This window comes from Oreochromis niloticus, linkage group LG17 (assembly GCF_001858045.2).
Source record: "Oreochromis niloticus isolate F11D_XX linkage group LG17, O_niloticus_UMD_NMBU, whole genome shotgun sequence".
Lineage (NCBI taxonomy): Eukaryota > Metazoa > Chordata > Actinopteri > Cichliformes > Cichlidae > Oreochromis > Oreochromis niloticus.
In genome coordinates this window covers 12198134-12222116 of record NC_031981.2, presented here as the reverse complement: position 1 = coordinate 12222116, position 23983 = coordinate 12198134, and the positions used below count along the sequence as shown (strand labels likewise).

General features: G+C 39.5%; 1 protein-coding gene across 1 annotated transcript in view; it reads left to right on the top strand.

Moving 5' to 3' along the window:
• The first annotated feature begins 313 nt into the window (after positions 1 to 313).
• The window catches only part of tmtc2a (transmembrane O-mannosyltransferase targeting cadherins 2a), a 63938-nt gene continuing 40268 nt past the window's right edge, over positions 314 to 23983 (top strand). The window contains exon 1 of the mRNA XM_003444998.5: positions 314 to 766. Coding sequence (XP_003445046.1) covers positions 684 to 766 — 83 coding nt within the window. The 5' untranslated portion in view covers positions 314 to 683. The remainder of the gene's footprint in view (positions 767 to 23983) is intronic.

Below are 23983 nucleotides of genomic sequence, written 5' to 3'. Positions count from 1 at the left end.
AAAGTTACATCATTATTCCATGTCATATTTTAGACTAATAATAATTACCGTGCCACACATCTCACTGGAAGAATACAGAGGTCCTGACCTATGGAAGTCTGTTCCTCATTTTTGGTTAAAATTGGATTCTGTGGCATGAAATCAAAAATATAATCTTGTCATGGCAACAATCTGCAAATACCATTTCATGCATGACTCCCTATAATTGATTTGCAGTGTAGCCCATCAGTAACACGCAAAACCACAAATCCTTACTTCACTCGCCACCTTTTCTCTCCAATGCAGAGCCCATTGCGCATGCTCACCCTCCCTGAAAACCACATGCGTCTCCCCGCTCTGCTCTCTCCAGTGCCAAGGCAGGGAGATGCTCACACTGAAGGCACCGCAGCACAGAAATGCGCACCGTTCCGAGCCGGACCGGGCGACAGCTTCACCTCCACTTCTGCAGGCTTGACGCGTTTCACAGCACAATGGGTTAGAGGGTGATAAGGCAAACTTTGACACACTTTGCATGACACGGGAAAATGCCCTGCGTTGTCTGTAGAGCTCTGCTGCCGAGCGGCTGAATTGAGAGCATAATAACAGAGACTTCAGAGAGAGAGAGAGAGAGAGACAAACAGAGACGAGGGGACCTGATTCCAATCATTTCTATCCCGGTTCCTCTCCCACTTTGGTTTTGAGAGATGATCACGGAGCTGGTGTGCACCGCCGTGGCTGTGGGTCTCTATCTGAACACGCTGGACGCAGATTTCTGCTACGATGACAGGTAGGTTTCGCCCACGGAGCGCAGCAGCGCCGCTGCCAACAACATCACAGCCCGCTCCTACACTTGTCATCTCCTCCGGTTACGTCGGCACGGAAGGGAAGCGGAGAGGGACGGGTCGTTGCTCCTGTCCGCATGTTTGCATGTGCTTTTGTCTGTAGCCTGTGATGAATCACCGCTTATTTGTCGGCTTAAGGCAAGACACAAAGACAGAGTGAGGGGGTGGGAGTGCACTAAAACCCAAGCGTTAAATAAATGTGTTAATATTCCTAAAACATCTACTGTGCTCAACTGTGCGTTCATATAACTTGAGCTGCTCTTGAGTTTATATAGCCTCATGACTCAGTGTACGTCTTAATGTTCTGCATTTAGCCCAACAAATAATCCTTAAGTATAATGGACATGATTAAAGTCCACAGAGACGCGGGGTTCATTTTCACAGTAAGGAACCTAACAGCTCAAGTTCAACACGTTGTGAACCGATAGCAGCCCTGGTCCCCTCGCCTGCATGCACATGCACCGCTTCTGATGCTCTTTGTGTTGCACTCATGCTTGTTCTAACAATGCCCTACTCTCCGGGGAATAAGGCTAATTTAAACCGGGAGTGATTTTGCAAACAGCTGAATAAACATGCCAGCATTTTAATAGCTATGGAAGAGCAATTAGAGAGAACTTCTGGACAGGGATGGACAGGGATGTACTGTAAAATGTAAAGGTGGACAAAACAGGACACAAAGTTATGATCACTGTAAAGCAAACATACAGAAGTCTTATGTTTAGGGATATCTGCATCAGCAAGATTTATCTGCTCATTATTTTCTCCATTGATTCCTCTGTTGTTTAGCCTATAAAATGCTGACAAATATTCAGCTATATTATACACTATATCCAATTAACAGCTAAGAGCCCAAAGGTTCTTTTTTTAATGCTGTAAAACACAATTCTCCTCCTGCAATTGGTCTTTATTGTCTTCATACAGTCTGAGAAGTAAAAAAGGAAAAAAGATGTGCGCAAACCAGTAAGATAGATGGTTCCATAAGCGAAGGGGCTCAAGAAAATGCAGAAGATCAGATTAGGTGACACTAGCCATCTACAAAAGAGAAAAATGTGGTACATTTCAGGGAGTGGGTGTGCTCGCAATGCATCTGTGCTTGTTAGAATCGCCGATTCGTAATGTAAATGCCTGGGAGTTGCAGCACAGCTGGGCTCCTTTGAAAAAGAACATCTGGACAGATAGTTCCCCACTGACCTTGAAATACTGTATATGGCCATAAAGAGAGCTTGGCTCTGTCAATCCTGATATTAATTCGTCTTCCATTATCAAGTGTTGAATCACGGGGCGAAGCTGCTGATATGCAAGGTATGCGGTAGGTTTCTCTGTGGATTAAAAGCATGAACAGACAGAGAGCAAGCTGCCTCCCTTATTCAGTCACAGCTCAGTCAGAAAGGTTGTTGCCTGGTTAGCATCTATGGACAGCCCTTAAAAGTCAAAATATCCCCCCACTTTCACTTTTCAGCACCATCGGTGACCCCTCTGTGTGCTGTGTTTGAGTAGGACGGAGTGAAGAAAAAGGAGGTGACGCAGCACAGAAACGTGCGAATGGTGGTAGGAATAAGTTTCGTATTCTATCTTCAGTTACATCGCACCTCGCCAAGTATCCCCCTGTAAAAATGCCCAGAGGTTCTGTGGCCATCAGCTTTGTCTGCACGGCATTGCAAGGTTGTCAAAAAGCCAGTCGGTGAAAGATTATCCGGGGGAGCTGCTCTGCCCACTTCAGCCTACGCTTGCTCTTCATCCCCTCAGTGAAAGTTCAGTATCTCCCCCACCCAACACTGTGTATCTATCAAAGTCACCATGGTAATTTACACTCTGGGGGACAAGCACTGGTGTTTTGGTTCAGTGCTTTCAGATGGAGGAGGCTGAATACCAATCAGAGGTCTGACATTCCCTGGTCGTTCATCAAACGGAGTCCTCTCTTGGGGTCAAGAGTCGTGCGCTCCCGGTCTCTTCCCTCAGGGTTTGAACGAGAGTTACGAGCAAAAGGTTAAGGTGGGAGAAGGATTGAAGTGGAGGAGAGTTCAACTAATCGTTCTGGTACGGAGCTCTCTGCAAAGACTGATTTGGTTGTAGTCAAGTTTGTTTGTCCCCTGGTAGGGAGCTTACGTGATCTTATCTGACCTTTAACTCTCTAATCAAATTCTCATTACATGTCACATGCAGCTCATGCAGCTCCTAGCATCCTACACAAGATGCTGAAGCAGATAAAACCTCTCAATTCAGGCACTCCGAGTTGTGGGGATGTTATGGCGTGTCTCTGCTTTTTCAATCATGTCAAGTGTTTTTCCTGGGCATTGCACAGGGCCTGGCCAAGGAGTCTCTTGGCCAGTGGTAATCACAATGAAAAGCCTCTGCGTGTGAAATGACCAAGCTTTACGGGAGCTGGGAGGGGAGTTGAGCCAGGCCATATTTGACTCAGGGAAAAAGATCAAGACTTCTTTTACTGTAGGGCTTTCCTTGGGTTTAGCCAAATGTAAGGGCAGACTTTTCATCTATGGTTTCATCCATAAAAAACAAAATGTCCATAGTGTTGATGTTTGTATTTGTCAGATTGATTGCGTGAGAGATTTGGTAATAGATTAGAAAATGTATTCACCATAACCTCTGAACTTTCCTTTGAATACCCATCATCGCAGCTTTGACAAATGTGGCTCTGTGTAATTCTGACATCTCAATAATATTGGTTTTATAACCACACCTTCTGACTAATGGATCAAGTGGATGAATGGATGTCTTCACTTAGATGGCATTATTCAGTGGATGCCAAATGTGAGGCAAGGACAAGAGATAAATGAATGAGGAGAGAAATGAAATGCATGCTAAGTGGCTTTCAGTGTCTCCAAGAAACATCTGTGACCCCAGTAACGTCACAGACCCTCTGTTCAGCTCAGAAGTGCATTACAGTCCCCAAGGGGATTGAAGTGAAAACATCTTCCTTCTTTGTTTTAGCCAAACAGTTTCATCTCCCGGGGCTGCACAAATTTGGCTACGTATGGATTTTGTTGTATGGCACAACGTGGTCCTGAAAAATGCACTGTAAAAACCTCCATATTTTCAGCGCTAATTAAATATACCACACATATAGTGACTCAAAAGAAGTGGCACAGTGAAGACTGAGGATCACAGAGTCTGTTAGTTGCAGCATCTGCTCCTTTTCTAGCTCGGGTTTTGTGGTTAACCGATAAATGCATCAAGATGAGATTTCCTTTTAGGAGCACCCTTTCATCATAGTTCAAACCATATAGCTTTGAATTGAAGTGCTAATGGATTATGTATGTTAATGATGCACACATTGCTTAGCACTGTGGAACACTTACTAAAACAAACAAAACTGCCTTGTGCACTTTCAGAGAAAACAGAATCAAATCCAGAAAATCCTGCTTTTCTTGCTTCCTTCTGTATGTAGTCACGTTGTGGAAGCATGCTCGCTTAATAATGAAGTTTTTACATGTCTATGTGCTTAACAGCAGACTGAATCAGGAGTTAACTAGACAAAAAGTTTTCAAGTATTTTTTTTGTATTTATAATGTCTTCTGTACAGCTGCCATATAGCCATGTTTTTATGTTGTAATATTTTTCTATCAGCTCAAACATAAACATAGTGTAAACAAGATAGGTTACCTGAGTCTAACTAGATCTAACAGTTAGCTACAGGTTCTTTTTTTGGTGGGGGAGGGTACGTCCTAGCCAGGCTGTTACTGAACATAGTAGATGTTGCCAGAACTGGTATTTGCAATACCTTTACTCAGACCAAGGGACGAAATACTTCTAATATTAGCAATGTATCTAATGGACCAGCATCTAGATCTGTTTAAAAACGTCAGCATTAAACAATATCCAATGTTCTATCCTTCTTATATTACCTTAAAAATGTGTGTTACCTTTTTGCTTGAGACATCTGGTATTGGCGTTGTAAAAATCAGGCTAAAACGTTTGCAGGGGCTAACTTTATATAAATGCTTGAGGTAATTTAATGTAACTAACTTTATACCTCATAGTAGTGTTAGGCTGGTCAATGAGTAGCCTACTAACATTCATTATGTTTCCCTTCTGTTTAATTTTGTTATTTAAATTTTTAATACAGGAGTTTTTGTTCAGGGATAATCATTTTGTTTTGGTGTCAAACTGAGTATTGATGATTGTGTAGTTCTACTGGTAGTGGTATTGACTACTACATTTCTAGGATCTGTAGAAGACATAGACAATATCAAAACTCAATCAAGCTCTTGCTAAGACATTAAGCAAAAAAACAAACAAACAAAAAAAATTCCTTAAATTATCCAAATACTGATGGTTACATAGTTTTATATCGGTAAGTAAAGTATGTAATTTATTTATATAATCCTTTGTAAGGTAAATATCACAAAGTGAAAAGTTGCCTGAAAGAAAGTTTAAAAATATGAGTTTTTAGCTGCTTTTTAAGAGACCATTGAGTCCACAGATCTTAAGCTCAGTGGGAGAGAGTTCCAGAGTCCGGAGGCCACTGTTGCAAAAGCTCTATCTCCTTTAGATCTCAGCCTTGAATGCTGCACAGCCAGCATGCCCTGATCACATGACCTCAGGGAATGTGTGGATGTGAAAGTTCACTGATGTACGTTGGTGCTCTTCCATGCGGAACTCTGAAAGCTTAAAGTTAACCAGAAATTTAAAATTAACATCCAAAGTAACAGCAGAGTCAAAAGTCACCCCAAGGTTCCTGATAAAAGATTTGGTAACCGTGCCAAGGGGGCAAGAGTTCATACTACCTGAGGCACAAATCTGTTCAGAGCACAAACAAGGATTTATGTTTCCCCATTGTTAAGCCTTCCAACTTTATATATAATCTTAAGCACCTATGAAAGATCTGTACATAAACAATAAAGGCCCCAAAACAGAACCTTGTGGCACACCCTAGGCAAGAGAACTGCAAGAGGATCTGTATATAGAAGCAGCCACAGAAAAATCACTCCAAAGTGAGCTCTATGAAAGCCAGACTAAAAGGAGGATCTAAAGGAGACAGAATGCTTTGTTTTTCCAAAATAGCTCCAAACCATAGGTAGTGGGAGGCAAAAAAAACCAAAACGCTACTCTTTTATATTTAGTTTTCAGCAGCAGCCTTTTCACTTTTTCTGCCTTAACTTTTTGAAACCAGATGTCACAAGCTCACACGATAGTGACCATTGACAGTAGAACATGTATGCAGGTCAGAAGTGCCTTAAACCTGGATTTTCTCCGAGGGCCACCAGATGGTGATAGTTGTGGTTGCAAAAAGACTTTGAGGCTTCAAAACAGGACTGTAGAAACCAGTGGGTGATGTCATGGTTGCTACGTCTACCTTTTACACTGTATATAGTTGCGACTTCTCACAGTAGACCCTGCTGTATTGTCTTTTGTGAAGCTAATGGGATTGTAGTTTTACAAAATAAACATCATGCTGTATTCAAAAATACTTTAAAGCAATGATTAAGACCCTAACCTCATCAGGAAGTTCTACTGGGGACATGGATCAAAGGAGTTAAGGGGCAGTTTTCTGTAGATGTCCATACAGCTGGACTTTGTTGCAAACAGAAAAGTCACCTCCTGCTCACTTTTAAAAAATAATGCACATTGAAGACAATTCCACACAAATATTTTCAAAAAATGATAACCAGGTCTTACAGAGCCTATTTGGCAAAAAGCATTGAAGACAAACTTCTTTCGTGTGCTGTTACATTACCCATTACTGAAATACCTCATTAAGTTATCCGCCACCGCGGATGTGGTGACACATGGTATCATGACTAAAACAGTAAGAAACAATTTAATGTTTTGGAATAACACATTTTTGAGGCTGAGGAAATGAAAAATTATAATTAGCACATTGCACTTTTTAAAAATGTCATTGCTAACCAAATGCCCCCTGTCATCTCTCGATCAAATCTGTTCATGATAACAGCTCATAATCACTATCTCTTATGGGTTGAGGCTCGTTGTGATCAGTTTCAGCCCACCATATTAAATGCTGCCAGGAATCCCGTTGCCTCTAGTGGAATAATTATCTAAAACATCTGCCCTAGTTGCGTTGAGACTGTTTAACTTACAGTATGTGCTTGGAGACGCTAAATATTGAGGCAAGAGGAAAGCTAATCAAATGATTGAACAAAATCTCTTTTTCTGAACTATGTGCGGAGCAAGTAATCCAGCTGAGGTGAAACGGCCTGTGTCTGTCAGGAAGAGTTTTGAGTGTAAAATGCCTGAAGACAGAATTAAAGTGTGGTAAGGATAACTGATGAAAAAGGGTCTTTATGAACAGTAATTTGAGATAGTTTTGAGGCAAAAGACTTTTAACCAGATTTGCGTACTAAAGGATTATGTGCTTTCGAGGAGAAATGGGCAGACCTCATGAAAAGTGTGGTTTCGTGGTGAAAAAAAAAGCTTTTCTGGTAATGTGTCACCGTCATATGCACCCAATAACCATTCACATATGTTTTTGCTCCCTAGCTTTAAGAAGTGTTGCCATTGATGTCTTGTTTCTGCAGGCTCCTTACACTTGGGATGGAGACCTCAGACTATCATTAAAACAATAGGAAGGCAGGGGAAGGAGTCTCATCTTGATTACTTGCAGATTTAGTCAACGTAAGCACTTAGTGGTCAACCCTTAAGATATTGTGGCTTCAAAACTGTTTTCAGGCCAAAAATGAAGGCTTGGAGAAGTCAGGAAGTTGAATGGGTTGAATTAGATTTCCCCAATAGTGGTTGTCTAGCTCCATGTTTAAGGGAACAAATGGCAATAGATCAGCTGAAGACAGAGAATGAAACATCAAGGCCAATCTCCTTGAAATGGCATGAGCTCAAAGCTTTTACAGGAGTGGTAAATAAAACCACTTGCAGATATTTTTCTTCATAACAAAGGGGCACTGAGACATTTTCTGTTGATCAGAACCATCTTATGAGAGGTTTTATTGATTTAAAGTTGTCATTGTAGAGTTGTATGGTCTGCCATCTTTGATGTCTAACTTTAGAACATGATTAAGATTAAGTTTCCTTTTAAATCTTCAGTTTCAAGGTTACACTACACAAATGCACACAACAATGTAAACAGCTCCATTTGCATGATACTAGTTTATCTTAAATGGGTTGCTATTCATGCCTCTTCATTAAGTGGTGTTATATGAACTGTGTTCCAGGGTCCTCCACGTTGAAAGCGCTAGTCACACAGGCCTAAAGACCATTTAGCAATTGCCCGGCAACAAGAAAAAAACTGTATTTTTCAGCTAGATGCGAGTGGATGTGGGAAGTTGCTGACAGTTGCTGTGAAAGCAATTGTTAGAGCCCTGGCCAAGAGACTGGTCAGGCACCCTGAATAACGACTGGTCACTAGGGAAAAATGTGTGTTTCCCAACCAGTTGGGGAGTGGTTGTGGGAGGTTGCTTGCTGTTGCTAGCTCCTTGCAAGTGCTTGTAGTTTGTATGGTAAACTTCTTTGCAAACATTCACCAGCTACTTGCTAGCAAAACTGCTAAAAGCTATCTGGTTTCTGGGATTGTGTGACTACAGCCTAAAGCTCTCATTCTTTTCCTGCAGTGATGTGCCACTTGTTTGTGATAAGGCCTCAATCCTAAGTGGACTAAGTGGACCTTTTAAGCTTTTCTGACATAGTGTTGGATATTCATACCAAACAAAGCTAGGTTTTACAAAGGCAAGGCTTTCTAATTGTGGGATGTGCGACACCAGCCCCAGGGCACAGATTACATTCAGTTTCACAGACTGCAGCGGTGCACACATTTACGGATGTGGTACAGTACAGTAACTTTAATAACACACAGATGGCTTGGGATCTGACAGTAAACAATGTTTTGTGTTCTGCACATCGTACATGTCATCTGTTACACACAGATTTCAGGTTTGTATGGTGGAACTCCCTTGATAAATGTTGCTTTCCACTCAAGACTGCACATAGTCGCCAGCATTTTCTAACTGAAAAGTTTACCCTAGTATCATAAAAGTATTCAGTCTGCTTCAGCCTTCTCTCATTTATTCATTCTGAACTGACATGCTCTTTTGAGAAAAACACTCGCACTTACCACTTACACTGTTATTTTGTTAATACGTTACTCCACAAATTTGCTTTTGGTGGAATTCTGGTCATTAAAGAAATAAACTTTTGTTTAAAATGATTAATCAATTCACATACAGCATTTAGATTATGGTTGTTGTTTTTTTTAAAGGCAAAAATGTCAAATCCTCAACTAATCTGATTTTTCAATAGTAAGAAACTAATGTATTCTTTCCCCAGTGTAATGATAAACTAAACGTCTTTAGGTTTACTAGTGTTGCTGAGGTTTTGCAAACTGATATTGGCATTTCTTGCATTTCATAGGTCAAAAAAATAAGCAGATAAAAAAAACTGGCAGGTAAATCAGTGATAAACATATCTGCTATTTGCAAAGATGTTAAAAAAAACCCCATCAGTACATTTCTCAGTACCTTTTTAAAAGCTAGTAAGGAACACCTAATATTTGTACCATGCTTGCACCCAATACACAGACACACAAAAGAGATGGATTTGTTATTTTTAGGTTGTCCCTCCTTGTCCCATCAGATCCCAGTGATGCATGAGGCTGGTTGAGGCTGCTGCAGTAACCCTTGGCTGGCCTTTGCGCTCCACAGGCCGCAGTCGCCACGCCTTTCTGCCAAGACGGGACCGCCAAACCTCAGTCCCACGACCCTCCCTGTGTACACACCATATGCGTATCCCAAAACAGTGGTAGCCACTGACAACTCTGCTTACAAGATTGCCAGCCCTCTGCACAATACACATACCAAAGGCACAGATTTGTCATGTGGCACTCATGCTAGATTTGGTAGGACGGAACTCTCAGGTTTGTAGATAAAGTGGTGAAAACATAGTCTTAAATTTATAATCTGTCCAAATGCGTGTATCCTCTTAAACTGAGACCCTTCATAACTGTGTTCAGCAGCATGGGGTTGAATTTCTACCACAGGGCACTAAACTTTTCTTTGTAAGCAAGGCACTTTTTCTATGGCATTGGATTACTTAGGAGTGAGCATCCACATTCCCTCTTTACACTGTGAGGTGGACTTCAAAACAAGTCGTGGCAGTTGGGGGGTAATACAAAACCAAACCGAAGCCGGGGATCACACGGTCACTCTTTCTACCATTTGTAATCAATAGCCATTGTGTATCATTTTTCAGTGACTGTTGATTTTTTTCTAGCCCAGAACAGCTGTCAGGACAGTAACTCAAACATGCCTTTTTTTCTCTCTTTTTTTTTTCCCCTGCACTTGACAAAGCTGTCGTGTTTCACTACACATTGAAAAGTGAGTCTGAACCGAATCCCGGCATTGATCACAATCTAAAAAGGATGTGTTCATGGATGTGGAAGGATTTGTGTTTTCATGTATGGGGACCACTGACAGCCCTTGCCTTGTGATGAGGAAGCCGTCAATAGATTGTTGTGTAAATGATTGGGCTGATGGATTATGCTTGTGGTTGGTATGAGCTGGGAGCTTTTTGTGGAGGCTTTTTTTTTTTTCTCTATTTATGGTAGAAGGTTGCAATAGGTGGTTGCAGAGGGGATTTGGGGTAGTATAGGAAACATGTGACATGAGTTTCACTGCTGTTTTTGCTAAGGTTGGATCTCTCTCAACCGAATTCCAACCCCAACAAATTGTATATTGAATTAATTTAGAGGTATTTCTATGCAGAGTGTCTACTCTTTCTTAGTAAACACAAGCAGACAAAATACTCAAGAATTCAATCCTACTGACCATATTGTGTTTTACAACTAAACAGCTACATCTTATTGGATATTTGGAGTGCTTTTTATTTTAAGCTGAGTTGGTAGAAATTTCGCCAGAATATTATGACGAATAAATGTTCTTTTTATTTTTTTTAATTGCCAAACTATTTTTCTGTTTGGCACATAGCTAGAATATGATGAAGTAAAATGATTATGCCATGCGAGCTGCGATGAAACTCCCATTCATCTCAGCATGGGACACTCAATTGCACTGTGCCTTAATTATTATTCCAAGTGCCAAGCGCTTCACAAAACCAGTAGAGATTCATTAGCTTGGCAGCCTTGGCACTAACTTAGCTTCACACATGGTCAGCTAATAAAAATATAGTAATATGAATAAGGCTTTCTGGGTCAGAACAGGGCTGGCTGCAGAGTACCCAGTATGTGTGTGGGGGAAAGTCAGTTTGTGATTCTCACCTCATAAAAACCTGAGACGTGGAGAATGTGAAAGCTAGTGTGAGGGCTAGAGGGATTTGGGGTTCAGGAGAGATCATATGACAGCCCTGCTACCTTTACTCAAAGGTATATTATGTGGTCCAGAGATGTAGCAGGAGTGAAGAGATTACGCTGAAATTTGACATTTGTTACTTTTATCTAATTGTCAGAAGCAAAGCCTCTAAGAGGTCATCAAGAAGTGTACAAAATGTCTGTTCAACCGTATTGAATTTATAAATGTTTATAAGGCATATAGCTTGTTTGTTTCTCACCCAATGCCCTTGATTTACTCTGCAGAGTGAGATAGCCTCTTTTTGTTTCCTGTTTCCTCTTGATATTCTGAAAAGTTGAGAATCACACGAGATAATACAGATAGAGGAAGTGTGGAAGTCTCAATGCTACTGTGTTGTTTAGCCCGTGACTCATCGTGGTATAACAGAGGGCTATTTGGAGGAGTGATGACACAAGCTGCATAATGAAGGGAAATTATATTATTATTGTAGCTTGTTGGAAATGAACGCATTTTCCATTGTTCTTAAAGTGTTGCTTTATTCAGAAATGTGGAATAAGCATGGTTTGATCCAGCGCTGTTCTGAGTTTCTAACTAATTTCCTGTTTTGCCGTATAGCTGCATTTTTCGGGTTTGTGGTACACCGTTTCAGTCAGAAAACACCAAGTCACTCAGGTTTGGCTCAGTTGCAAGGTCATTATTCTGTGTTTAGAAGCATAAAGCATATCATCCCTCAAGTTAACTATCCTCTCTAATTACCAAGCCAAGGATAGGAAACATTTAAGCTAATTTTCCTATTTTGCACTGCCCTTTAAGCACTGTTCAATAGTCTGCTCACCCATTTTTACAGAAAGGAACTGAACTTATTTTTTTTCTTTGGAGTTAACCTTGTGATGGAATCACTGACTGGCTTTGCAGGTATTGGGAGTTTTGGAAGATAAGGCGAATTGCTCTTTAAATAAACATGGCAGTTTGGACTGCAGCAAATCTGCATGATAATGGCTGCTTTGGAGATAAACCAGCCAGTCTCTCTTTTTCTTCAGAGGTGCAGTTTTAATATTCATGGATCAGTGGCTTTAGGACAGGCTGTACAGTTATTGTGCTTTTATGACAAGCTATGATAGCTCTGTAATTTCTTTTTAATAGATTTTTGAATATCCTATACAGTTTAGCCTTTCAGTTAGTTTCATTCTTTTAATCTTATGGGCTGTATTGAAGGCCATTGAATAATGCATGCTTTTTATTTGGATAAGAACAAGACCAATTTATATGAGCTCTGTCATGCGTCTTCGCTTTCACTTTGATAAGAAGCAGACACCAGAGAACTTGGAATGTGTCGATACTATAATTGGTTTGCCCTTGATTAAAAGAAATTCACTATTAAAGGCAATCAGTCATGCCCTTTCATGTGAGTGTGAGCAAAGAAACATCCAAAGGTGCTGGCCTGTGGTAGATTTGTATCTGTGCTTTGTACACACAGCAAGCAGTCCGATTAGCAGTCACTGTGGAGCGTGATGGGCTAGCTCATCCGTCACACTGCGCATATTTCATCAAAAGATACACACAGACATACCCTCCCACCCCCAAGGCTCCCTGTAACTGTGATACCACTTCAAGTTAGACCATTACTGAGCTGACTGACAGCGCCAATTTAATCTATACTCTGTGGTCTTTCTGTTTTTTTCCTACTATGACCAGCAGCATCTACTGATAAATAGTGTTGTTAGTGGAAGAAACATACTTGACATACTTGTTGGACAAACCAAAGACATTTGTCTACATAGCATCTACATATATCCCTTCAGATTAGAGTGCATGCTATCATTTGTTTTTGAATCAGATGGTTTCCTATTGAGAGTTGAAGAGTTGATACCGCTCTTGTGTTGCTACAAGGAATATGAAGACTCAACTTGTTGGCGAGCTGAAGTGATTTCTTTAATCACAAAATTAGTGATTTCTGGGAACAAGAACTTTTCTGGTACTTAACCTTTTATCATATATTTTTTTCTTTTCATCTTATGAATCCGTTTTTCGGGCATGATCCCCTGGATATGTATCTACCACAGGTTTTGTGTTATTTTCAACCTTGCTGTCACCTTCACTGTTCCGATAATAGCTGTGTAGTTGAGATAACATGAAGGTGGAAGATTTGTATAGTTGTTTGGCCTTGATTGGACTCTACTGTGGACACAAATATGAACACGGAGAGTTGGAGACCCAATGGCCAAGCGGTCTTTTATTCTTCTTTCATGTCTACTTGATGTCTGCCATTTGAGGTATGTGAATTCTTCATGAACAAGTTTATGCGGTCACCACATGGAGATCTGCATGCACCTTTGTGCTCACCGTCTGACAAAATGAACGTCACTCGGATCAAGTTGAGTTGGTCCGAGTGACATTCATTTAGACTTGCAGTATATATGCATGTGTAATCCTAACTTTACTATATACTCCATAATTGCAACATTATGGAGTATATAGCCGAGATTACAATAACTGCAAGACCATCTCGACAGGTCTTGCAGTTAATGTAATCTCAGAGGAAGGTGGTCTCTAGTTTACACTTTGCCTTTTTTGTACAAATAAAAAGAAATTGGTTAGCAGTTGTCAAGCTTATTCAGATTTTTTGTGCTAATCTTTGTGCTTTTTAATATATGAATCTCACATATATGACAGAAAATTTTAAAAAGGATATAATAGTTTCTGTGAATAGAAACGATACACTATATTAATTATCATTAGTATGGCTTATAGGCAGAATTTGTTATATTCAGGAAGAGCCAAGCTAGCTGGACCTGTTTCTAGTTGTTTTGCTAAGCTAAGCTAAGCTAAGCAAATTAAAGTGTTTCCTTCATATATCTGGAAACATTAGAGAAAAGTTCAGTTTCTTTTCGCCTCCTTGTGTAATATGTATGTATTGAATAACAAAGGGAACAACTTGGCCACAGTCACTTGTAACCCAGTCCTCCATACACTTGTCATGATGTTATAACATGACATCATGTCTGCTTTTCCCTCCAGTCTATCTCAGAGGGGAATATAGTCTTTTTATAGTGTTACACAATGCGTTTTATGGTCTGTATAATAGAGTTTCCTGCAGCATTCAAACGTAGCTATATATTTTAGAACACCTGCTGATAGTTTGACAAACTTGGATTGTAATAAACCTCCTGCATGGAAGGGAATTTGGCATGTTTTTGTGTAATTCACCAAATCTTATCAGTTTCATAATCCATGCACTTGCCAGTAGTCCACAGAAACGCTTCAAAAGAAGTCTTTAATGAAACTATCTTTGAATGACTTTTGACAACTTTTGCTTTGTCCAAACTTAAGGGTCAAATGGATGCTGTTTCCACTCTTGGGATGACTCCATTGGTTCCAGTGTTAAAGTTGAGTTTAGGAAAATAGTTTCATTGTACCAGCCGTGTTTAACAGATCACAGATCAGAATTTGAAAAGATCTTAGATAATTAGCACCGATCCTTGAAAAGAAGACAGATTTAGTTTGGGTTGGCCCCCGTGGTACCCCTCTTTAGCTGCCGTTTCTCTCTGGCTAATGCTGGAATGTGACAACTGGTCACAGCAGAAGAAAGAAGGGCCTATTCTGAATTGGATACAGTGCTGTATGGTCTGTTAGTGCAGCTTACTTGGCCATTACACATTCTGCATGTGAATCTGACCACTGAAAGCTGTCAAAACAGAGAGAAACTTGACTGGTCCAGAATGTGACACTGAACACTGTTTTCTGTAAGACTCGTAGCCATTCTTTACGTATAATGCAAATCCTCTACATTCTCAAAATAGCTGCATTTTTAAATTTGTGATCGGATTACAAAACGATTCTGGGGGAGCATTAAAGTGAATTTTTTTTTTTTTCCTAATCAGAGACAGAAAGCGTTTGAGCAGAAACAGAATGCTGCTTTGTTTCTCCAGCTGCTCCCTTGGCAGCGCTGCAGCACTGCGATCCTCTACTGGCTCTGTGATTTGTCATCAGCAATTAAACTTGTCTTCATTATAATCTCGATTGCAGATCAAAACCGATCCAGTTTCTCAAAGAAACTCCAAAGTCTGAACAGAAGTTGTGTCTCAGTGGCAAAGATCTGTAGTATGATTATAGAATCCTCATAATTTTTTGATTAACCTTCAGGAATTAAAAAAATTTAAAATACCATTTTTTTTATGTCTGTGTGCTATTTTTAAGGAGAACAAGAGAAGGAACCTTATCCTCGGTGAAGGACAATAGACTCTGTTGGACATTGCAAGTGAACAAAGTAGGCCAGCAAGACCGGAGAGGGAATCGGTGATGCTTTGTGTCCACACCTGGTGCTCTGCGTGTAAATTTGAACATGTGCATTTAAGTTACACAGCTGGACTTGGGTGAAAAGTGAGACGAGAACACTGGCAACCATTTCGGAGACACGACTCTTCGTGACCTGTCAACACCCATCTATTCCCCATAGAGAACAATCAATGCCAGGCACTGGCCTGGTCTTGGACCCCCTATTTCAATTCAAATATGGAAGAAGGAGTGTTTCATAGTGATTAGTTTAGGTGGCGGGGGGTGCACCTTTTTATAGGTCACTGTGCCAACACCTGCAGCTATTTGGAAGTAGGCCAGTGGAATTGATTGTAGAAGCAAAAGGTGAAGTGAATTAAAGAGGAAAAGGAAAGAGAATTTTACCTGCTGTTTAAAAAAATGTATGTATTGTGACTATAATATTAGAGTATTTGGATACAAAAATACAATGTAATAATTTTTTTCTTTAATGGAGACTTCAGCTGCACAATGTAGTGGTAGACAGGCTGTCATGCTGCAACACTGTTTCTAAGTTGGACCCAGCTGCAGACAAATGGAGATAAGAGAAAGAGAAAGACAAAATTCAGAAGATTAAAACACTTCAATTAGTGATGCTTGATAAAACAGAAGAGTCCCAAATATGGACAAAACACAAAAGCAAAAAAAAAAACCTACCCCAAAATGCAGGGAATGATGAGGAAGACTCATGAACATGTGGGAGATGATGAAGGGAGGGAGTAAAGACTAAACAGAAAAAACTGGTGCAGTAAAGCCCAGGTAACCTCAAACAGGAAAACGCCAGAAGAAAGAATAGATACACTACTTGTGGTTATCGAAAGAACAAATAAACAAAAAAATACTTGGATACTAATATCCATTTTTCAACAGTATTAAAAGCGGCAGTGCCATCTTCACCTCCTCCAGCTGATGCACAGCTTCACACAGGACTGCTGTAGACACACAGCCCCTCCCTTCACTAGCAGCTGAACACTTGAACAGCAGCACAACAAACCCATCTTAAAGACTGCCACCCTGATCTTTAGGCAAAGTTTTGTGAGGGTAAAGCTCCCGATTCAACAACAATGTAGTGTTAAGCAGTCTTTATAAAGATTAACTTGGCCGGTGCACACGTTAATGTTTTCCGTTTAACCATTACCAATTATTAGCTGTCTGTTAAGTTATCATTAAAGTGGCAGATAGGAACTATGGCTAATAATAAAATGATGCCAGGTCTTCAGACACACAGGAAATAAACAAGGCTGTAGGTGAATACAATTGCTCGGACCAGTCTTGTTCTTCATTAAAACAATGCTTCTTTTTTTTAGCAATGTGTTATTGAAAATGGTACCACATATAGTGTCTTTTATTTGTATTGTGACAACTGTAATATGAATATAAAAAAATGCAGGTACCTCAGTTTTTAGAGCCTCACTGAGAAGTCAAAAGCTAATGTTATTTTAAAGCATTTCATATTCCAAAGCCAACAAAATATATATTCATATGTTATATATTAATATGCTTCTCCATCTATGATGTAGTCCAAAGGCTTCCTACAGGATTTGCCAGGCTGTTTGGTGGCCTGATTTTGCAATAATAGAGAGAGCATTAGCCTAAATTAATGCAATAATTTTAGGGACATCCCCTCCTGGATTGTGCCATAGACGTCCGGTTGATTAAATTGCAGTTTTAATTGAAATATAATTATAGACTTATAATTAATTAGGGTTTTTCTTTTCCAAGAATGGGCCTCTGGGGCATGACAACTCACAAAAGCTCAATCAGTTGGGATAAAGTGTAAAGGAATACTCTGTGACTCAGTGATGACCGTTTTATGAATAAGCATCTCTGTTATGCTTAATTAATCGAATTAGCCATAACATTAAGCAATTAAGCAAAGCATAACAATTAATTTGTAAAAGTGGTTCTTTTTTCCCCCCAGTGCTCTTGAATTTGAAGTTAAATAAAAATTTGTCTTTTTTTTTTTTTTACATTTAAATAGTAGTTTGGGGTTTAAGTATAAACGCTTGTTTTCACATAGTATGAGGTGATAAAAAATGGGACGCAGCAAATTAAGACCTGAGTAAAACAGGCTTTCTTTGCTTTTCATGTTGAAGCAATAATTAATCCCAGCAAGCGAAGATACAACAACAACAACTGTCTTGCATTTTACACCGTATCCCCAGCCTGTACACAACACTGATTTATGCATTGTTTGACTAAGTCAGGGTACAGAGCTCTGTCCGTTTTTAATCAAGCATCACATTTATCACGGGATGCAGGCGACTCGCGGAGGCCTCTCTAATTACACATCCACAGTCAGACACTGTAATTAACTGTCGAGCCTAAGCTAGATGGAAAACTGAGAGGTGATTGGCTGCTCATTTGCTTTTTGGTAACATTGCTGGAGGTTGTTCTGGCTGGATCTTACTGGTGGGATGGAGGGTGTTAGAGTTGGCCACTGTTTCACTGATAAGAGCTGGCTGTGTGGGGAAACCCTATAAAACTCAGCATCCATTGCTCCTGGACATTGGACTCTTTTAAAAGTGTTTCACGCTGCGTCTGCTGTTGGGCACAGTACCAAACTGTATGGCATATTTATTGGGTGAGGCTTAGCAGAATTCTATAAATTTTGCAGTAGGGCTCCCATTTTAATGTATACAGGATAAACACAACTGTATATAAGCATTCCTGGTGGTCTGTGGGGTGTTCGTGGAGATGCAAAACTGTAATTTGCTGTTGAATTGAAAAGCTACACTTGAAATACTAGCCAAGCCTTAGTCTCTATTGTTTTTCAGCATAAATGCATCTAGTCGTTTGTACGACAACTCTATATAGCTGGTCTGCAACATACTTAAACTGCTATTCTTCAAGGATGAACAGTTGCACAACTTCTGCAATTCAGTCCGGTAAGTTAACCCTAACCCCTTTCAACATAAAGCTTTTTTTGTGCTGTGAGGGCTGGCCTCTTTAAATCTCAACCAAGTCTTTCTGTTCACTGCACCTGCTCTGCTCCCCCCTGTAGAGATGTAAAGCATTAGATTTATTAGCAATTGATTTCTCATAGCCTTCCCGCTGGTGAGTCTGAGGATTCATCACAACCTTTTATTGACATCAGCTCTCAGGAAATACTGCAGGGGCCCCGGCCACCATTTTTAGCTGAGGTGGCAGTGGAGACATTGTAGTCAGATCATTTCGATTTTGCGGGACAAGCGTAATGGGAAGTGATCAATCAATCACATAGATGGAGATAAAGACTGGGTAATCAATCTGCTGAAAAACAGACGAGGGAGTAACACTCTCAATGATTAGGTTCATGATCTTTTAACCACTAATTCCATATATTGACAGTGGGTTTTATTCAAGACTTTGCAAAAGTTTTAAACAAAACTTTGTTTCAGTGTATAAAACAGTGAACAGCTCATCATTGTATCACAAAACTGCTGAGAATGGGATCACATCAATTGGTTTATACTAGTTTTTACTGTCCGTTGAGCATGAACAGAAGATACTTATTTAACGAGCAGAATGGAAGTATTTCTTGGGGGGGTCAGTTCTTGTAAAAGGACAAAACCAGCAAAGTTAATTACTTCCTGGCTCTAAACTAAAGCTAAACAGACAGAAATAATTTTCAGTAAGTCTGAGTCTTATATTTCCCCAAATCTGTCACTTTGGGTTAAGATAAATGGTCTGCACTCATAAACGGTCTTTTAACCTTACCAAAGCTCTGTAAAACTCTTTACTGCATTTCTCATTAACATATCATTGGTTGCCATACAAGGTAATTGCCTTCCACTGGGAGCAACATCGGGTTCAGTTAGCCACAGCTACCAAGATTGCATGGATAAACAGACAAATCATTAGACCCAGTTGTTGTTGTTAGTCTTTTCATTTGATTTAAGTATAATAAAAACAGAAAATAATGAAACATGTCATTTAAGACAAAACCGCATCTATAATTTCTACATAAACTGAATCATCAGCATCGCTCAGTCAGTCACGATATTTGCAAGAGGCATGAATTTTCACATAGCTTCACTCATGCTTTAGACTACAGTCAGTTTTCTCATTGTTATATCAAATTCCCAGCCTTTCGTCAGTACTTTTCACACTAATCAAAACCGATATTACAATGTTTGAACACTTGTGAAACAATTCTGATATACATTAAGAAACTTAAAAATTGGACAATTCGTGTTCAAGGTTTATTTAGGGCATTGACTTAGGGCAGTGCACTGCTGGGTTTTAGTTGTGCTGCTTATCAGGAAACCGGCTTTATAGGAAACATGAAAGCAAGTCCGTTCCCTGACAAAAGAGAGACAGCCAACTTCCTGATGTTGAACTCACACTGTTTCTCCCTCTTTGAAGCTCAAAGCCCCCGGAAGAAATCTCTTGCCCTGACTCGCCAGCTTAGGCAGACTGAGGATGTAGAGGCGCCTTTATCTTAATCAACAGTGAGTTGACCTGAAGCTAAAACAGCTGGACTTCAGTGATGAGTCATAAGTGAGAGCTTACAATTGATTGCAACAGTTAAATCTGCAGATAGTTATAATATTTAATTGGGCTGAGGCCAAATGTTGCAGCGATGGTATCCAGTTGTCCATTAGGCGTCATCACAGCTTATGCATGACATAGCAAATTAGTTTATCTGTTCTTAGAGTGTAAGCAAATTTGAGTTATTACTCACTCCCATTTCTTCTTGTTGCATATTGAAGCTCTAATTGGAACCTTGTTAAGATCCAACCATGCAAAATATGATTTTTTTTTTGCCATTTTTTTAAGTGGTCTTAAACTTTTGATCGGGACTGTATATGAACAGAAAATAATTAACATAAACAAGCAGTTCAGCCAATTTAAGACTCAAAAAATTCCCTGAATTAGATAGGCGGTTGAAGGATGGATGGATTGATTGCAGCTTTGCATTTGGTCCATGGTATGTGGAAACAGGAGTGTATGAATGCAAAAACAGTATGTGGATGCAACTGTATGTTCTTTACAGCCTAATTATGTATGCCAGTGTAAAGCTGGGTTGCATTGAAGTCACAGTGTTTTCAATAACAGAGCTTGAGAAAGACCAGCCTTTCCTTTACAGTGTTTGTGCAAGTTTTGTTTATATACAACTGTTGGGATAGTGGGCTACCTTTACACAATAAACAATTTCCTCATAAACACTTGGTCAAGAAGCATTTCCTCAGAGTAAACATACATCCACTGGAGGGATTTGTGACCATGGAAATGGCTGCAAATATGCACATTGGCTGAATTAATTGCAGCTATTTCACATTTACGTGAAGAGTTAAAATCAGTCATCTAAATGGTCTGTTCATTCAGCTGAATGTGGGGGTTTTTTTCCACCCAAGGGAAAACTGCTGGGAGCAGCATGATGGGCTATTAAATCAATGGAAAATATAGATCCAACAAACTGAGCGAGCAAGAAAAAAAAAAGTCTAGTACCTTGAATATAAAATAAGCTTCATCTTGTGTCTCAGGTTTTCTTTCAAATAACATAAAAAACAAATGAAAATCTTGCCAGTTTTCAGAGCCCAGTTTATATGGAACACCATCCAGCAGCTGTTTATCACATTTAGTACATTTCAGTTGATTGAAAGAAACAATTCATTATATCTGAACTCTGCATAAAATCAGCCAAATTAATATCAGATGTTGCCTCACGCACAAGGAAAAGGAAGAGCCTCTGAAAACCTTTGTACAAGTCTTTCACCAGGCCACTGGCTGCATGGGTTTTATGAATGCTATCTTAGACATTTATGCATTTTTTCCCCCCTCCTCCCATATTCGTGCCACACTGGGGTGGGACAAAGTGTGGGAAATTAGCGGTGCCACTTCTGGTATTGTTCTGCGAGTCGCGTTGATGACGTGTGATGTTTAAACACACCCTTAATGCTCACTTCCTGACCTTTCAGATACACAAACTAAACAGATACAAAAGTTGATAAAAAATGATGAATGTCTTTATTTTCTCATTGAGTCTCCAGCATAACAATTTTATGAGGAGAAAAATTACGGTTCAAATAAGAAAAAAGTAGGTTTACCAGGGGTAATTACTTTAGGTAATATTGAGAACAGGTAATTATGAACTGTGGGTTCTGATCCCCCTCAGCATCTCACTCATCTTCATCATCATCTCCTCATAGTCTGTCATCATGTTGTGGCAACGTACTCACAGGATTATAGCAGATCATAATCAGCCAGTGAATGACTTGGGGCAAGCAAGCAAACATAATGACTTTATACTAGATTTTTGCAGTTGTTGGGCAGAAATTATGATAAAATTGATTATCTGTTCTACTAGCTACAGTTAGCAGTGTAAAATGGAGTTGCAGCAGATAAGGATAAAAACATCTATAAAAACATATTTGGAGATTATCTGCATCACCAACCTAATGGACATGAATTGCTGAAACTACAGTTCTGGTCAGATATTTACATACACTCATCAAGGGCATGAATATTCTGTCTAGAAGTTTAATGTTAGCTTGCTTTGTATTTAGAATTGGAAAACCCAATTGTGTCCAAGTTTTAACTGTCTGGATATTGATTTGAGGTAAAGAAGAGCTTTGAGGTAGTCTACCTTCTTTATTATTCCATCCACTTTGTGCAGCGTACCAGTAATATCTGCAGCAAAACAGCCCCAAAGCATGATACTACCATAACCATGCTTAACAACTGGTACAGTGTTCTGAGGTTTTAAAACCTAAACTCTACTCCTCTTGTCATTTTGGCCAAACAGCTCAATCTTTTCTCCACACGGCATTGAACTTGTGTATGTTGGCTTCTGCAGCTCAAAAAAATAAATTCACACTTGTTCACCCAATTCTTTTTTTTTTAAAAGTTATTAAAGTTGTATGTTGTCTGTTCATTCCACCCTGGAAAAAGAACAGTTCAAAGAAATCATTAAAAGCCCCAAATTACCATGACATTCATGCCAATGATGAGTGTAGGCAGTTAGAGCATGTCATGGGAAAAATAATCCATGACGAACCAAAACTCTGAACATAACCTGCTCCAGACGAGGGTATGCGTTCAGCAAAAGTTACTATGTGATCTAGCCGGCTTAAAATAGAGGCTCACCATACTTTGCAAGCCCATAAATCTAGCTCTGTGACACTCATTTGCCGAGATTTGACGTGTTAGGTGCCTCATGGAATATTTATCTTCAGCCTTATCTGTGGCGTTTACAGGCAACAACGCCTTCCCCAGCTGGATCAGGACACTGTATTGTAGAATCAAAAGTGAGGAGACTTGAGCACACGTACATATAATACACAGACCTAAATCAGATTAGTTATTGACCTCAACCTCTGTGCATGTCTCAGAAACTCAGAGCACTATATGATCACCTTCCAATCCTGTTAGCATTGGATTAACACAGAAGCTCTCTGGACTCTTTACATCCACCCATCCACCCATATACAAGCCCTCTCTTTAACACACTGGCCTTTATCCCACTGTATGTGAGACTGAATTGAAATGAAGATGAAATCAATAACTGGACTCAGTTGCAGCACAGTAAAAATACTAATAATTTTAAGAACTCAAAGGTTCCCAAATCTATTTATTGACAAGTGTTTTTATCAGCAATCTTTTCAGAAGCATATATATGTCGGTTTAATAATTCAAATACTTCAAAGCAAAGACGATGCAGAGAAAATATACAGATTAAGCTTAAAGTGATGTTAAAAGAGGTTTATTTTTAAATTCATTTTAATAGACTATTAGAATCAAAAATATATCTGAGTTAAAACAAGTGAGTCAGTGAACAGTTCATATGGTATTAAATGTAGAATTGACATGAAAAATAAACACAGGCATGAATGAATTCACAAAGAAAAGTGTTGAATGCAAAGGGAAATTAATATTAACAAAAGAAATGAATGGGAAAATATTACAAATATAAATTCATGAATTCATATTTTTGAAATGAATTAATGCCATATTTGGCATATTTGTGTACTGAGTTACTTATTCATTTATTTCAGATTTTGGCATTGGTGTCCCTCCATAACAGTAATTAACTTCAGAATGAAATGGGTGCACAAACACATAAGTCTTGCAGCTCTTATTTGTTTACAGAGACGGCAGCTCATCTAATTAAACCCTCCACCTGTACACATTTTCTGCTGTGCCAGTGTGATATGAATTTGCTTTGTCCCCTCCATTGCGGACAGTTTTTCTCCTCGTAAAGTTTTAATTATCTGCATTCCTGATACTTCTGCACAAAGCCAGCAGCATCAGTGCCGTGTTTACTTCAGCGGTGCGCCAGACCAAGATTAGCAGTGTGTGAATAGGCCGGTCTGCTGCCGCTCTCTGTCTGTGAGTTTAATTAGCACTCAGATTGCTCAAGTAAAGGAGATGGGAATTTAATAGATCTTGGCCAGACAAGTCATATTGTAAAAGGTTTGGTAGCGAAGCAGGATCTGGAGCAGATAAGGCTTTAGAGGCTGATGGCGAAGATAAAGAGAAAGGTGGAGGACAAAAGAAATGGAGGAAATGGACACAGTGGTGTTGACTTTATATAAAGCAGGAGTGAATAAAAAAAATGGGGAAATGGATCTGCATTAATAGAAGCAAATGGAAGAGAAGTGAAAGGAAACCGAACCAAGAGGTGATGATATCCATGAA